The sequence below is a fragment of the Fusarium sambucinum genome, chromosome IV, assembly GCF_050947815.1.
Source record: "Fusarium sambucinum isolate potato_lamoka chromosome IV, whole genome shotgun sequence".
NCBI classification, from domain to species: domain Eukaryota; kingdom Fungi; phylum Ascomycota; class Sordariomycetes; order Hypocreales; family Nectriaceae; genus Fusarium; species Fusarium sambucinum.
Genome location: NC_139291.1, coordinates 7214209 through 7231291, shown reverse-complemented (window position 1 = coordinate 7231291; position 17083 = coordinate 7214209). Strand labels below are relative to the sequence as shown.

At 48.7% G+C, this 17083-nt stretch overlaps 6 protein-coding genes across 6 annotated transcripts; 3 read left to right on the top strand and 3 right to left on the bottom strand.

Annotated features, from left to right (window-relative positions):
- Window positions 1-1387: 1387 nt before the first annotated feature.
- On the top strand, window positions 1388-2816 carry FSST1_002336 (nucleoside transmembrane transporter FUN26; the record flags this gene model as incomplete). Its single annotated transcript, XM_083228315.1, has 2 exons — window positions 1388-1581; window positions 1634-2816. 2 exons carry the CDS (start codon window positions 1388-1390, stop codon window positions 2814-2816), a joined length of 1377 nt encoding a protein of 458 aa, XP_083092518.1.
- Window positions 2817-3175: 359 nt separating this feature from the next.
- FSST1_002335 (inositol-pentakisphosphate 2-kinase-domain-containing protein) lies at window positions 3176-5575 on the bottom strand (the record flags this gene model as incomplete). Its single annotated transcript, XM_083228314.1, has 7 exons — window positions 3176-3209; window positions 3268-4090; window positions 4138-4410; window positions 4461-5002; window positions 5092-5216; window positions 5392-5483; window positions 5548-5575. 7 exons carry the CDS (start codon window positions 5573-5575, stop codon window positions 3176-3178), a joined length of 1917 nt encoding a protein of 638 aa, XP_083092517.1.
- A 4608-nt stretch (window positions 5576-10183) lies between these two features.
- Window positions 10184-12197, top strand: FSST1_002334 (ERMES complex subunit MDM34; the record flags this gene model as incomplete). Its single annotated transcript, XM_083228313.1, has 2 exons — window positions 10184-10450; window positions 10842-12197. 2 exons carry the CDS (start codon window positions 10184-10186, stop codon window positions 12195-12197), a joined length of 1623 nt encoding a protein of 540 aa, XP_083092516.1.
- A 983-nt stretch (window positions 12198-13180) lies between these two features.
- Window positions 13181-14037, bottom strand: FSST1_002333 (YEATS domain-containing protein YAF9; the record flags this gene model as incomplete). Its single annotated transcript, XM_083228312.1, has 2 exons — window positions 13181-13749; window positions 13800-14037. The coding sequence occupies 2 exons, from the start codon at window positions 14035-14037 to the stop codon at window positions 13181-13183; spliced, it is 807 nt and encodes a 268-aa protein (XP_083092515.1).
- A 445-nt stretch (window positions 14038-14482) lies between these two features.
- On the top strand, window positions 14483-15412 carry FSST1_002332 (ubiquinone biosynthesis protein COQ11; the record flags this gene model as incomplete). Its single annotated transcript, XM_083228311.1, has 2 exons — window positions 14483-14586; window positions 14647-15412. The coding sequence occupies 2 exons, from the start codon at window positions 14483-14485 to the stop codon at window positions 15410-15412; spliced, it is 870 nt and encodes a 289-aa protein (XP_083092514.1).
- Window positions 15413-15671: 259 nt separating this feature from the next.
- On the bottom strand, window positions 15672-16493 carry FSST1_002331 (SYF2 splicing factor-domain-containing protein; the record flags this gene model as incomplete). Its single annotated transcript, XM_083228310.1, has 1 exon — window positions 15672-16493. The coding sequence occupies one exon, from the start codon at window positions 16491-16493 to the stop codon at window positions 15672-15674; it is 822 nt and encodes a 273-aa protein (XP_083092513.1).
- Window positions 16494-17083: the final 590 nt, after the last annotated feature.

Sequence of the window (17083 nt, the reverse complement as noted above, 5' to 3'; positions counted from 1 at the left end):
AGAGAGAACCGGACTTGCGGTTTGTTTGAGACTGATAGTGTTAAGGTGCAGAAACTTCCAAGTCAATTACTGCATCCTCAGTTGCTTATGGTAACACAGCATCGTCAAGGCTTAGACTAGCAATCTTAGCAGCCATATTGAAAAGGCGGATCTGTTTCTGATCATGTGAGTTCCGTAGATGCTCGGCAGTTTCTTCAAGGAAGCCGAACATGCCGGATGCTTCGGGGGAGACTTATACTTGATCAAGCTATACCTGCAACTGATTCTTTCAGAGAAAACTATATTTCGGTTATAGAATAATAATGTAGTTGAACATAATATACACCACAGCTGGAATTTCCATTTTTGGAACCAAGCTGCCAAGCATTGCAACCATCTCCGTTGGTGTCCTGGCTTCCGTTGACTCTGATAACTCTATCCAGCAAGTCAGGGCTCTTAAGGGGGCCCTTGACGAAGACAAGGTGACTGTGTCGATTGTAGGCGAGGTTCTCGGTGATGATGTTGACTCTCTTCTTGAAGATTTGAAGGATGGTTTGGCTACTTTCAAATTTACTGACCGATTCCCTCTGGACGACTAAGGTATCGACTATCTCAAGGTCCAGGGTATGATGGGACATCCTCTTTTCACAAGTAGACAGCTTCAATATATCAAGCTCTTGAAACAAGTCAACACAATGACATTTAAATATTCCCAAAGCCCTTGATTCTGGTATTTTGTTAGCCACGCGTTACATTTAGCGAGACTGTCCAACATGAATTACCCAAGACCAAGACAACAGGGGATTCTCTGTTATCATGACACATCCATTGAAGCCTCTAGTAATTTCAGACTACCGAAATAAAATAAATACTTTCGCTTGTCCTGTCTTCTGATATTGTGGAAGAAGAGTTCCGCTTACAGCTATTGACGATTCATAGACTCATCATGATTGGATCAAAATCCTCCGCCTGACTCGAGCACATGGGCACAAGTCATCTACCGTCCCGCCCGGTCCCGTTGGGGAGATCGGATCTTATCTCGTACCTTCCCAGGCCCCAGGCCCAGGGACCAAGTCAATGTCATCATCTGGCTCCCCCACAATCCGCATCCTTCACGAGTCACACTCTCCATCTCACTGTGACTCGCGACGACATTACTATTCATCAGACGAGCAAATAACCACGCGATCTATAATCCTTAATCGTCAGCACTTGATAGGCCGGACTGCGCAGGGCCTCTTATCCTGCGCGCACGCGCTCCCTTGATGGCTCAACGGCCTTGAATAAGCTATACATTTGGCAACTGCCACTATCTATCGAAGCAACTGTACGATAAGACAATCAATTCAACAAACCTTAGACTCACCTGTGCGAACGAACGGTCGACCAAAAAAATACCCCGGCCGCCATGGACCGCGTGCGAAAGGCCCTGGGTCGTCAATATTCCTCAACATCAACATCAGAATATGAGCCTCTTACAGGCAACGAAGAAGCCACTCCTCTAGAGGGCTCTACCCAACTCGAAGGCCAACACGAATTGCCCTTCTCATGGGCGGAATATAGTATCTTCGCCCTACTGGGCGTTGCCATGCTTTGGGCTTGGTGAGCTCTCTTATACATGCGCCGTGATATCCGTAGTTAACGCCTTAATTAGGAACATGTTCCTTGCTGCAGCTCCCTACTTTACAGCTCGTTTCGCCGGTGATGCTTGGATCCAGGCCAACTTTCAGTCTGCGATCCTGACCGTCTCTACTGTTACCAACCTCGGTGCCATGCTTGTCCTCACCAGTATCCAATACTCAGCATCATACCCCTTCCGAATCAACCTTGCTCTCATTATCAACGTTGTTGCATTCGGTCTCCTGACAGCTTCCACCGTACTCGGCCTCAGCGCATCACCTACAGTCTACCTCGTATTTCTGCTTGCCACAGTCGCTGCCGCTGCGTGGGCTGCAGGTCTTATCCAGAATGGCGCGTTTGCTTTTGCAGCTAGTTTTGGGCGCCCAGAGTATATGCAGGCAATCATGGCTGGACAAGGCATCGCTGGCGTGCTACCTCCGCTTGCCCAAGTATTCACTGTTCTAGCCTTTCCTCCTGACAAGGAAAATGCTTCCAAAGGCGTGTCCGCAGAGGATGGTCAAACATCAGCATTTGTTTATTTTCTCACCGCTGTAATCGTGTCGGTGGTTGCGCTGGTCTCCTTCATCCCATTGGTTCGTCGACACAACCACATCATCGAAAACCGCATGGTCGAGCAAATGAACGAGTCCATGCATAGCATCGAAGAGGCCGAACGTGCCGCCCGCAAGGTTACATCCCTCTGGCGGCTGTTCACCAAGCTTCACTGGCTTGCCATTGGTGTCGCTCTTACTTTCACCGCAACTATGTTTATGCCCGTTTTCACAGCAAAGATTCATTCTGTAAAGGAAACCTCTGGTGCCATCTATCAACCTGCAGCCTTTATACCGCTTGGCTTTTTCTTTTGGAATTTGGGTGACTTGGGCGGCCGTGTAGCAACTATACTTCCCTTCTCCCTGCGACACCGCCCCTTTGCTCTTTTTGTTCTCGCTGTCGTTCGTTATGGTTGGCTGCCTCTGTATTTGCTTTGCAACATCGATAATCGTGGCGCCATCGTTTCCAGCGACTTCTTTTATCTCTGTATCGTTCAGTTAGTATTTGGCCTCACCAACGGTTGGCTTGGTTCTAGCTTCATGATGGCGTCTGGTGAGTGGGTAGACGAGGGCGAGCGTGAGGCTGCTGGCGGCTTTATGGGATTGTGCCTTGTCGCAGGGTTATCAGTAGGCAGTCTTTTGAGTTTTACAGTGGCAGACATCTAGAACGGTTCGTGAGCCCGCATTAGAATTGGTGCTTGGAGGCGTTTTTGATATGGATAGTCGTTTGACAGCCGATAATAGTTTGAACATTTAGGTACTGTGCTCCTACATCTGTCTAGGTATTGAATACAGCCAATCATGAATACATGTCACATATCAAACCGGAAAATGTACCCTCACAATAATCTAACCCAACCAACGCCGTGTCCCTTGACTGATGCAACCAACCATGCCCGTACCCATGCCATGCTATGCGAACCCGCCGTCGCTGATGCACCGATGCAACCATATAATGCAAAAAATAGAAAGAGAACTGCGATTCCTGATCGCAGATTTGTGCGTAGGATCCCCAGGATGCCTGCTTACGGCTTCTTTGACAACCATTTCAGTAGATTCCTGCAGTGTGTTAGCAGGGGTGAGGTTGACATGCGAAAATGTGACGTGTAAGACTTACGGAGGCTCATTCCGAAATGGGCACACATCGCTCCTTGGCTTATCCTTTCTGTCGGGCTGGAGAAGTCCCGTGAGCTTGACAGGGCTACTCGTCATCCAGTGCACGAGAGCCTGCTTGGTCATGACCTCGGTAGGGAAATGCACTGCCTTATTGGGATGAGAGCCTTTGGCCTTGATGCCAATGATTCTCACGTTTTGATCCCGCCGCCGGCTCCACTCAAGAAGGCACTTGGTGGGAGGGTGGTAGTACTGCCCGTTACACATGATCCAGTCAGCGGTGTAGCAACCCGAGTCGATTAGGTCCTTCTCGGCCGAAGTCCATCGCTTGAACTTGATGTCGGTATCCTTTAGATCAAAGTCACCAAGCCTGACACGAAGTCGTTGTTCGGGAGGTACATCGGGTCCGAGATTCATCTGGACGAAACAGGTACAATCTCGAACAGTCATGGCCAAACTGAACATAGGATCATTCTTCTCGGCGTACAGAGGACCTTTGGTATCGGAAAGATTTTGAAGCCATCTAAGATCACGAATGACCTGGTGGTCGGCTGTCTTTGCCAGCAGCTCTCGCACCATGGGATCGTTGCACTTGGAAGCAAGCTTGGGAGCGAAACGAAATGGTGAGCTGATGGCAGCGGGAGCACCAGGATTGGCAAGTGTAAGAGGGCAAGGCTTTTGCTCTGGTGTATGCCTCGAAGGGCTCGGATCCCGGAGGTAATTGAAGAGTTCCATGGCGCATTGTCGACACCTTATAGCACTCTGGGGAGCACTCGGCGATTGATTCAACCATTTTGGCTTGAACTCGATAAGTCTGCTGTTGGAATCTAGCGGCAATTAGTAAAAGTTTTCGGGTCCCAGTAAGGTTACCCACCAGATATTCGCATGTCTTCAACAAGAAGACCCCAATTAGACTCGGAGACAAAGGTACCCCTGAACTTCTCCTTGCGCTGATGATCAATTGACCGCAGAAACGCGTTCAGCTGAGGAATAATATTTGTGCTACGTAGGACGACGAGCTGTTGTTGAATGGCGTGAGGCTTGAGAAATGGCGTGATTTGTTTTGCGTAAAACTCTTGCTGTCTCAAATAATTGAACCTGGCGGGTTGGCCACTTGTAGGGGCTTTGGCAACACGAAGAAGCCATCCTGAACATATATTAGCATATATTGATAACAACAACAGAGACAGAACAAACCCTTGAAGTCTTTGGCCCTAAGATCTCCTTCAGGAATACCCAATTCGAAAACGACATTGGCAGCACCTTCGCCAACCATCTTTACCGGGCGAGTGCCCATTGGTAATCTCTTGAGGGTCTCACGAGACCATGACAGAGGAACGGCACTCCCATTGAGCATAATTGACATTTCGACGACATCTTGGGCAGTTGGCCATCTGTGATCATCTTCCGAGGAGGAGAAGCAAAGATCAGGGTCAGTATCGGTTGGCGTAAACTGCCCATCGGATAGAGACGGAGTCGACATGTTGGTTGTTGGAGAACCAGGATTGTGCAGACAGTCTGCAAGGCACGTCAAGACACAGATGTCGCGCGTTTTCCGGTGGGGAATCAGGAAACAAAAGTTTGTAAGGGGAGGGTTGAACTGTATATGAAGATAGAAGACGGCAAGATTCGACAAGAGATGGATTTGGAGCAGATATGAGTGAGATGTATAAGAGTAGAAGAGAAAAGTGGAGGGGGGTGTAGATATGTATAAGATGGAAGCAAGACTAGAAGACAGTCTAAGAAAAGGCAAGGAAAGTAGCTTGAGATGGCGGCGCTGCGTTGCTGGTAGAACGGGCAAGAACGAGTAACCGGGTTATAAGCTCACACTTGCACTTGCAGCTGCGCCAACGTTGAACTGTAGGCTTGCCTGTCGAAGACGGTCACGCTGTCTGATGCGCCTGCATCTGCATCTGTATCTGCGTCTGCGTCTGCTGCGTCTGAATCGCTGTCCTTTTGCAGGGTCGTATTTGTGTTGATAGAGTGCTGAGAGTTGCCTTGTTTGTCACCGATATAAGTGTAACAATAGGAGAGCCACACAAATTTTCGAGTTTGATTGTGCAGGACTCGAGAAGTACAAGGCAGGAATAAGAACAAAAGTTATTTCCCAAGTTAGGTTTGCTTTAACCCGCTCGGCCAAAGCCTCGCAAGGCAACACGGTGGTTTCAGGCGCCTTGTATACCAAGCTAGGTGCGCTGGTGCACAAGACAATAAGCTGAGCTGGAATAGCGAGGTCGATACAAGAGGATGAGATGTGTAGATGAGATGTGATGGCTCGGGTTACACAGAAATAGAAGCCGGAGCAACGTCATGTAGTATGTACAGGTCTCGACAAGGCACTGGCTGACAGTGGATGGCGTGGGTGGAAGGGGGTGCGGTTGGACAAAGATCGAGTAGGGAAGGGGTTTATTGTAGCTGTAAGACCGAAATGTCTTTGTATTTCCTGTTCCTATCAGAACGACATCACCATGCTGATGATGTGTGGTTGGCCAAAGAATTGGATGTCTGAACTGGCTTTGGGACAACAAATGATGGTTAGGTGTATCTTATGACATGACGAATCTGCTATGCCCTTTCTCCTCTTTCACTTTGTAGGTAGGTATTATGGAAGAACCGCTGTTGGCATGGTTCCTTTTGGCATACGCCTCCACACCGGGACAAGACCATCTACAACCAAGGTTAAGTACGATCGATCAAGCAGGAAAGTGGGTTTGTTTATCAGCCTGGAGCGCAGCACAACCGAGACCTAATAACCGAATGCCGAATAGAAAAGCAAGACAGAGAGACAAAGACAAGACAGTCCGAGAGAAAAAGAAACGAAAAAACAATTCGAGAGACACGGAATAGAAGAGAAGAAAAAGAAAAAGGGTCTTTTGGTCCCGTCGCCAACAGCGGCGGTGCAAGTGGGTGAGCGCCCACCGTCAAGGTAACTAAACAGCCTTGGTGTCGCCTAGAAAATAGCGACTAGCAGAGTGGTTGACTCGACTCAACGATCCAATCAACCAACTCGATCTGATGGTGACGCACAGGTTTTTAGAGCCCCCTCTAAGTCTTGAGCCGGACCCGGACTAGAGTGAGCGCCAATGCCAGTCATCTTCTCTGGCAGCAACCATGACCATGTCCTTCAGGCCAATTACCGCTCTTTATTCCATCTAAGCCAAGCTATTGATCCAGTCCCTTTCGCACCGCCTGCATCTTTCTTCTGCATCTACGCATGCACCTGCACCTGACGAGGGGACTTTTTCGTGGCGCCGCACGAGTCCATGTCCCTTGGACCTTGGACCTAGACCTAGACTAGGTAACTCTTTGTTGACTTGCGATATTTCAACACTGCCCGAGGCAATGGGTGAGGCCTTCCACCTTCAATGAATGCATTGCATCTCAAGCCGAGCCGAGCCAATTCATGTTCCAACAGCGCCTGGACCATTCTACCCTTGCAAGCCCAGGGCTGTCACGGCTCCGATAGCAACTTTTAGTCAATGTGGGATCGTGCTCTTTCTCATCCCCAGCCGTACGAGGCCACGATGTACGTTTTAGTCTACTGTGCACGGTACAGAACAGGTCCAGGTCCCTTGCACCCTGGGCTGGTGCTCACCCTGACCCTGGCTGCCAGACGCTGTAAAACCCTGAACATCCATCCATTCGCGCAGGCACTGGCACTAGCAAGTCGCAACAGCGCTGACAACACCTTTGGACAGCACATAGCAAATGGAGAATTACCAGCAGCGTGGCATATCAAAAACTGCACTGAGCCGCCGCCACGGATGGCTATGACTCAAATTGGGCTGTTCAGGCCTCCGTCTATCGCATCCTGCAGTTACTGGCTGATGCCCCTGAACGGTTTTGGGGCTCAACAGGCACGCGATCGTCGGTCTCGCCGGGGAATGATGTCACCCAAGCTGGCGGTGATGCACTCTCACCCCAGAATATGCTCTATCGTTGGTGGTTGAGAAATTCGTCCAAGACACCGCTGGTGACGATCACGGGACCCTGGACATGCAGAATGACTGCATTCCTCTGCTTCTGCTGTGCTTCTTCTCCGCCGTGTCGCGAATGAGCGTCAATCGCCGAGCACAATGCCGGGCTGCTGGGATTATCCAGCGTGGAGCGTGTTAGCGCGTACCCTAACAGATCGTCCAACGTTTCAATCCACGCTGCTTAACTTGCACGTGGAGATCAAACATGTTCATTGCTCAAGCTCTGATCCTATCATAGGTGCTTTGGAAACGAATCTGGCCGGGATGTACACAAAGGCCTCAAAGCGTAGCAGCAAATGCTTGCAGCTGGTTCCTGTGACTTGCCCGACCGCAAGTGCTTTGACACAAATGGCCTTGGAGCAATGAAACTTTGATCCAGTATCCGCTGTGTTTCATTCGAGGCATCCAATGACCTCAACCATCTACTAATACAGAGGAAACGCATCGGAGATTATTTTGAAAGTGGAGGCTGGGGTTGCACAAGGACATCAGCTTGTGAAACTCCAGGGATGAAATACCGGCTATCTCAGTTCCTGATGTACAGCACCTCCACGACCGAGTGCCCTTTTGAGCTGGGTTGGCAGGAGAATAGCCAATATGAATCCTGGTCAACTGTCAGGTGGTAAGATTTATCGTCTCACCAAGCTGGTGCCTTACATGTCCGTTTAGAGCAAAGCCGTTACCGTTGTGGTCTGCCACTTTGGTACTGATGGTGTGGGACACTCTTCTCGAAGTGGGAGAGAAGATACACAAAAGAAGAAGTTCAGAGACATTCTTCAGCCACTTGCGATGACCAATTACTCGATGTAAGCATCACGATCTTGATGACAGCCGCAGATTCAGAGACATGAGACGCATGAAAGGCGATAAGCCTGTAGCTAAAGTCTACAGCAAATGATACTGAACCCCTCATTTTGGTAAAGAGGAATGCTTGGTTGGGGGTTTGAGACAATCTCCAAGTTGCTCCTAGCTTGCGAGCATCACATCGCGGGGTAGAGTTTGCGCTGCTCTACATCCTACTGCTTGTACAGCATTATGCATGATCAAATCACGCATACAGTCCAGAGACTAATGGCTGATTGCTCTTCATCTACATACTATGCAATGCAGATGTAAATGCAATACATGCCACTTTTCTTACGCTCCCGTTCCTACCCGGTCTATATCCCATTTTCTCTTATCGGACATTGACCGTTGGTGGGAAGTGCTTACATGAATGGTAATCAAAGTGCGAGCCAAAGTGAGGAGGTCGGCTTCAGGGTCGGTAACCGGCCGGAGAAGGCCGGGATGCGCCGTTGGCCCGTCGTTCGGCTTGGGAAGAATATATGCGACAGGATGCACCATATGAACGTTTTAGGCGATACCCTAAGGCACAGGATTACTATAAGGAGATATCTCTGAGCTTTATAAGGCTCCTGGGTCAGGTAAGATGTGCTTCCCCAGAAAATACGGACGAAATCGAACCACCTGATACAGAAGGTCATCCCACGACACAACGGATCTTCCACTTTACCATGAACCAGGGTGCAATCATCTGATAGTGACGACGCCTCTTTTGAGAAAGGATGCGAGGGAAGTAAAATTCTTTACTGCACGTTCGCATCCAGAACACGGGGTTGCAGGGAACTTGAGAGCACCACGAATTATACAAAGTTGGCACATCTGCACGTTTCTCATGATGGTCGTGTCAATTCGACCCAAGCCAACCCAACCTGATTTACCAGTTGATGCATCCCCGCATAACGCATTGCGACCTGGGGTTCTAGACTGAAACGTCGTTTCGCTATATGCTATTTTGTTATATATTATCATTGTCTATATTAAAAGTTCGCATCAAATTGCACATTGAAACTCATCTCGGAGATCACGCGACTTCCCCGGCATTGATTTTGTCATTGTGGACCTCGAGTTGAGTCGATCAACTTATTCGTACCTCCGGACTTCGGTACGGGGATACGGGCGAATCTCTTGGATCACAGTCCAGACAGCTCAGACCATCTGAAACCTTCGACCTACAGTAGTCTCCAATGCTACATGCATTAACAACTCACAATGCTACCGACATAGACTCCCTCCCTCCATTAATATCGCACCTACGCCACCTACACTGAAGGTTAGATCTCACCGCCAGAATATTTTTATAAACAAGACCCCGGCTGCCTACATATTTTTATCAAACTACTGATTTATTGCACATTTTCTCCCCCTCCCCCGTACGGTCCGTAGTAGAATACCGGGTTGAAACGGTCCATGTTTTCCTCGCACAGCCGATTAACGAACCAACCACATTGCGCTTAATACGTCAATTCTCGGTTATTTTACCGTCGCGCTTCAGCTTTACCTGGACCAGGCTCAGGCGTCTCAGAGTCTTTTCTTACAGCGGTCTTGTTATCGTTACCCACTAAAACCCTCCCTTGGACGCCAGTCAAAATCACTGTTTTAAGCCCTGAGAGGGAAAAAATTGTTGCAGTCCAGCACTGAGCTCCCCACTTTCGACCTCACTTCTCCCAATCATCCTTGAGCTGTTTGCCCGGGGAATCTTGTAGCGTCATCCCCACGATCCGCACTCTTGGGAAATCCTATCCTATTCTATCTATCCTATCCTACCTGAACCAGCCGTTTTTGTTTTATTTTCTCCTCTTTGCCATTATCACCAATTCTCCTATAATATTCTCACGTCGTCCTTTGTCGAGCCCGTCATTCTCGATAAATCCTTTGACGCGTGCCTCTCTTAATCACCTACCGACATCGATACCTTCCGCCCGACGACTTCCGAGACTTTCCTACATTCGCTCGCTCAGTAGTTTTTTTCGCCTCCGAGCTCCGTCCAAGCACGCGCCTCACCTCGAGCTCCCGCCTGCTTCGAGCTTTCGTCATAGCCGCCAACTTCAACGGCACCTTTACTCTCTCCCATGACTGTTAGAAGGTGAACGCCATTTCAACATGGCCTTCAACTTCAACTGGTCGCCGCTAACAGCGGATGCCGACTTCTACGCTCGAGCGCGCGACCTCTTGACCAAGGCTCTCAATAAGAGTCCGAAGCCGCCCATTATTGTCGACGATATCCTCGTCAGCGAATTTAACCTCGGAACCGTACCCCCCGATTTGGAAATCTTGGAGATTGGTGACCTTGCAGAGGATCGATTCCGAGGCATCTTCAAGATGACATATTCTGGTGATGCATTTCTGACACTCAAGACAAGAGTTCAAGTACGTTCATACCATTCTCAATCATTCTGCAATATTTCGTTGCAGTCTGGTTCAATATTTCCCCATCATGCATTTGTTTCCAAAGCTTCCGAAGCTCCAGAAACAATTTCATGATCCCTCCAATATCTTGGCAATCCGCAGTGCGGAGATCGTGACGCGAATGCCATCCCACCACCAAACTTCAAGCTTCTACATCAACAACCTCCCACTTCCCCTCGAGTTTGACTTACCCATTGACTCACTACGTCGTTCTGATGCAACATTGTTTAATTACAACAATGCGCATGAAACCCCTCCTCACCCCTGCCAACACTTATTTTCCCATTGGCATCCTTGCCCATGATTCTATTCATGCAATTGTCTTAGCGCAGCCACTAACAAGACAACCCAGGCAAATCCTTTAAACACATACCTCTACTCTAAACCGACATTCACGTCTCCTCAGCCCTTGGCCGCTGCTTCTGGGTTGACTATTCCACTCTCGATCACACTATCGGATTTCAAGCTTTCGGCATTCATCATCCTCGTCTTTTCCAAGCAAAAGGGCCTCACCCTCGTCTTTCGAAATGACCCACTCGAATCCCTCAAGGTATCTTCTACCTTTGACTCGATACAATTCGTACGCGACTATTTGCAACGAACTATTGAACAACAATTACGGAACTTGATGATGGATGAACTACCAGCAATTATCCATAGACTATCCCTCCAATTGTGGTGTCCCGATCAAGCAAACAAGGGCACCGAAACCCCTACAGAAACAGAGGATGAAGCTGGTGTTGACCCTCTGGCTAGCCCACCACTGGATCCTGTGGACGCCAATGGAAACCTTCTCGACCCCAATGATATCTCCGAACTTACATTGACTGGGAGCGGCGAGGTTCAGTCACTCTTTTCTCAGAAGAACCTGTTGCGACTTGCTGCCTTGACTGATTCTCACCGCACCTTGTCCCTCTTCACTCCTGGTATTCGTGATGTCGTTTTCCGGGCTTGGACAGGCTATGGCGATCGATCGGAAACATCGACGCCCCTAGCTTCGACACCCAGTCTCACCAAGACAATGTCGTTCCATGCAGGCAATTCGACAACATACACCTTTTCGGATACTGCAAGCAATGCCCACGGACAACTCCCCTCTCGCCCCTCGCTTATCAGTATGAATTCTGCCACGAATGGACGAGCTCTTGGGGCTGGACGATCACGAGCAGGACGCAAGAAGAAGACACGAGTCGTAAATCTGAGACGCACCAAATCAGAGGCAGCTACTCCTGAGGAAGGCAGTGAAGCATCGGATACGGCCTCCGCCGATAATGCTCTAACAGACCCTGTGATTGAGGAGTCTATCCCTGAAGAGAGCGAGTCATCTGTCATCGCTGAGGCGGCCACCCCTAGTAAGGTCCGCTTCAGAAGTGCAGAAGAGGCGGGTCGTCCTCCCGTCATGGCCAACCTTCAGAATGCTCAACAGTTGGGCTCCCCACTCAAACAAGCTGTTCAGCCTGAACCTCAATACTCATCTATTGCTGCCGCCACTTCTGGGTTCAGGACTGAGAAGGGCAAGCACCCGGGTCTAGAAAACCAAAGTGTCAGCTCCGAGAGTCCCTCTGTTATCCTTGAACAGGCATGGATCATGAAGATGGCTGGTGAGATCGCCAAGCGTGTCTACGATGAGAAGAACAGACAACGCAGTCCCTGGGACGAGGAGCGCGAAGACGCTCCGCCACCAGCATACGAGGCTGCTACTCGATAATAGTGCAAACTGTTAATCATATATCAAAGTACTGCTCTGGGAGTCAAGAGGACATTTCCTTTTTACCCAACAGTATATCATCACAAATTGCCCAAAACAGGGCACAAAACCATCCCACTCGCTCAAATCTTGTCTTTTCATTCTTTATAAATGGCGCTGGAGTTTGGAGAGCCTTCGGTCGCGGAGACGACCTGAACAAGTCAATTTCTTTATGTTTATGATATTTGTTGGCGTTACAAGAGGTGGGAAGGGGAAAAAAGGTGTGGCCGGTTGTGGTTCAAGGTCGGCATTCGGAGTGTTGGTTCTGTCGTTCAGCCATCTATTTCTACGTCACGATGCAGTTGTCTGTTTGAAGTGGGCGGTAGACCCCAGGAGGGTGACTCATGGCAAGGTCATGCAAGTCTTTATCATTGTTTTATAAAAAGGTTGGCGAGACAGACCGAGAAAGGACGATCAAGCAGTTCGTTGCGATATCTGTTTGATATCATCATATTAGGATACAAGACTGAGGCTAAGATTGGGTTTGCATAGCGCCCTCATAGCACTCCAGAACAAACTCCAATTCACAACGATGAAAATAAATGGTGCATTTCAAAGTGATGTATTTTTATTGCGTATGCTCATAAAACCAATCTGCCAACTGGGTAAACATATCTTCATGTCTTCGACCTAATGACTGGTAATCCGGGGTATAACTACTGCCATGACTGGCTCTTCTTTCTCGGCTCGGCGCTTCTGTGCATGCTTGGATCTGATCAAGAATCAGTATGATTCTTACTGACTATGCCGAGTCTCTCCAATGATTTCTGTTGTGGTCATTGATACCCGCCAATGAACAATATCATAGGCACAATTATGTGCTTTGTGTCCTAGGTTCAAGTACCGAAAGACGGTCCTCAAGGCTCTATTAAGGACTTTGCGCTTGGAAAATGAAGTGCTCATTTCTTCCGTTTAGGTAACCTGGGTATTGCCCGGCCAGCACCCTATGACTTGGCCGCCGCGGCAGCAGCCTGGTTCTCTCCCTTGAGCTTAGCAAGGAGCTCCTCTTTGGCTTTCAGCTCGGCGAGGATCTTCTTAGCCATATCCTCAGCCTGCGTCTGCGCCTCTGCTAGCTTGCGTATCTCGGCTGCTTCCGTTTCCAGGCTGAACGGCTGTCCCGGCCGGTTATGCGCCGGTATCATGGCGGAATGTTCCCAAACTTCGTTGTTGTCCGTGGGGAAAGGTGGTGGTGCGCGCGTTTTGCCCTTGCCCTTGCCGCCGCTGGGCTTCCACCCTTTGGGTACGGCGCCTTGGGTAAGGAGGTTGTAGAAAGCTTCGTAGGGTTCATTGAAGAGTTGTTCTTCATAGCTCCATGAGCAGATCTCTCCGTTGGATGAGATCATCGCTTGCTTCTCTTCTTCGTTTCGTCCGTAGGGATGAAGACGCAAATAATGATACAAAGTCTGTGGCTTCTCGCCAGATTCGTTGACATAATAGAGCTTGATTGTTATGTCGAACTCTCCCCATCCTGTTTCCTCGACTGTGAAAGGCTTTCCAGGTTCACCCTCGACCACTATTCTCTGTCAGCATCGGTTTGCGCAAAGGCTTGGAGTGGTCGCATACTTCGCACATAGTTGGGAATGGATTCGTGGAGCTTGAACTGTACACGGCGCAGCCAGTATGTGATATCGGTGTCGTCGAGGCCTTTTACAAAGACCTGCCATGAATGCGTGTGGTTGTCAGGAATTCCTGCTGGTCGTGGATTCGTATCGGAGAAGGGCGTTGCTGTGCTTCCTACGATAAAAGGTCGGCGGACTTGCGTTAGTTTGACGCGTTTTCCGTGTTGATTTTGGGGTGCCATTATGTTGATGTGAAGATTTTGTTCACTTGTTTCGGATGATGTACCGACGCATGGGACTTAGAGCGACGTCGATGATGCAACTGTAATGTGATAGTTGATGGTAAAGTAGAAACCTACCCGTAGTTCAGCCTCGTAGGTTGAATGTTTTACGCCTCAGTGGCGCGACCAATAATCATAGGACAGCCACAAATTCATGCAGCCTCGACAAGTACCGATGATGATTTCATTGATTTCGCTCTCCCATCGATCGAGAGCTTCAATACCACGTCGGTACTTGGGCTGATACTCAATTGTCACGTCACAACTCATTCTTTCACTTTTTCTTTTTGTCAAGAGAAGTAATTTATTCAGAGTGCTTCATCTCAATTACATCAATCCTACTAAACGAGCCTTTCTGAGCTCTCAAGCTTCCTGACATACATCGCACCACTTTTATACTAGCACCATGTCAGCTTCAAAGAAGCTCGTTGTTTGCGGAGGAACAGGGTTTCTGGGCTCGCGTATTTGTAAATATGCTGTAGCTCGAGGTTGGGACGTGACGTCCATCAGGTAAAGCTCACAAACATCCCAACACACCCCAGACAAGAACAACAGCTCATTGTTTTACAGTCGTTCGGGTGATCCTCGATGGGACACTATCAGTGCATCTCCTTCACCTCCGCCTTGGGCACACAAAGTGAGCTGGGAGCGTGGCGATATCCTTCGCCCGGCTACATATGCCCCGCTACTCAATGGTTCCGATTTTGTTGTTCACAGCATGGGTATCCTTCTAGAAGCCGATTACAAGGGTGTTCTTTCAGGCAAGGAGTCACCTGTGGCTGGTCTTCAGAAAGCCTTTGCTCCCATCCGCGATCGCGGTGTAGACCCTTTGGCTAAAGGACAAGGCGAGGACATCAACCCCCCAAACCCAAAGGATCAGTTCACATATGAGATTATGAACCGCGATAGTGCAGTTACCCTGGCCAAGCATGCTGTTGCTGCCAAGGTCAGCTCATTCTGCTACATCTCTGCTGCAGCTGGCGCTCCTGTTCTTCCCCAACGATACATCACGACTAAGCGAGAGGCTGAGATCACCATTGCCAACAAGTTCCCTGAACTCAGAAGTCTTTTTGTCCGTCCTTCCTTTTTGTTTGACAGCTCACGCCCAATGACAATGCCACTAGCTGCTATGGTAGGCGTCGGCACTGCCTTTAACGGTTTAACAGGCAACTACTTCAAGAACTTCATTGGTGCCGCTGGTGTCAAGCCCTTGAAGGTCGAGGCTGTTGCCGAAGCGGTGGTTGAGGCACTGAGTGACGAGAGTGTCAAGGGAGCTATTGAGGTGCCACAGATTGAGGAGCTTGCAAGTAAAGCTTGGAGAAAAACCATGTTGTAAACGGTTCCGATGAGATAATGTATTAAAAGCAAAACGCTAGACTGAATAATACCCGAATCAACCCATGACGTAGCCTGTTAAAGGACGACTTGCTGACAATCCGAAAGGAAATGCAAGCTTCACTGCGATTACCAATAATGTAATAGTGCGTGAACAGCGGTTAGAACGTAACCTATTGTATTACCATCCCTAATATGCAAGGCAAAGGAAAAAGTCACTTTTTGACTTTGAGGCCGAAAATCATCAATTATTCCCATTCTTAGATCATTGTTCCTCGTTCGAAGCTATCCCTGATCTCCGCAGTGTATTGGTTGTAGAATCGGGATAGCTTTTGGTTGAACTGCTTGTTCTTTTCGTTGATGTAGGTCACGTCGCCATCGTCTCCGTTTTGTGCCATACGTTCCTTTCTCTTCTTTAGTCGCTGTTCCTCTGCTCTCTGCAAGTCCGCCACCAAACGGTCGACTGCTGCCTTGTCTGGCTTGTTTTCAGTAAATGTCGTAGAATCAGCAGTAGAGTAGAAAGAACCGTCCTTGTCTACCGCGATGAGCTCGCCATCCTCGGTCTCGACGATATCCAGACCGCCTGATGCCGCTGCCTTTTCAATGAGAGCCTGCTTGTCCTTTTCGTATTTCTCCACATTCATATCGATGTTCCTAAGTTGTCGCTTGTATACTTTGTTCGCTTCTTGTGTAAAGTCGGCGAAAGCGTTGTTGTCGCGACGAGCCGCCCTCTTCTTGAGTCGCTTATCCCATTTCTCGCTCTCGTCGACGGTCCAGTCCCACGCGCGCTTTCGCTCGAAATCTCCGCCGGATTCTTCCACGTCTGCTTTGAGTAGTTTGTGGGATGCGATCGCATGCTTGCGGTGTAGGGCGGTGAGTTGGCTGGGATCTGTGGCTAATCTTTGCGATTCGAGGGTTGCCTCTTGTAGGTTTTTCTCTGACGAAGTCTTGGCTCGTGCTTGAAGGGCCTTGAATCGAGCCATGCGATCTTGTGCTTTTGATGCATTATCGGGGGCGCTTTGTTGCGTCGTATCAACCGTCTTCTCGACGGGCGAATCCTTTGTTGGTGTACCTGGAGCCATGATGTTGATGTTGATGTATGAAGTGGGTTTGAGTGAGTGTGCGGATTGATTGATTGATTGAAGAAGGAAAGTGGAGCGTGACTGAAGGAAGAGGTGTGCTACTGGACAGTGCCTTTATTTGATGATTTTAGCTTCCAAAGTGATGGCTTTTCTGCCTGACAGCTTTATCACAAGACGTAGGGGACAGTTCTTTTATAGATATTGTGGAAAAAGTTATTATTAGACTTTAGAAGCAAAAAATTATCGAATTAACAAAGTCGGTATTGGATTTACAGAAGAAAAACTATAAAAATATAAAACTTACTTACCATGTAGAAGGAATTCAGGAAATCTTAGACTGCCTAGCTGCCTAGGAAAGATAACTTTCTAAGTCTTAGGGAACAAAATAAACAGAATCTAAATGGCATAAGCGCCTGTTCAGAAGGCAAGGGAGCACAGAGTTTGAAGTTTCTACCGACTTTTATTTCCTTGAGTACCACGTGAGTATTCCCAATATCAATTGGCGACCTCCAGTAAACCATCTAGAGGTCTAGAATTCAGAAATTAATGTGTGCAACTGAGAGGTAGGTAGAACCAAGACAAACACAACG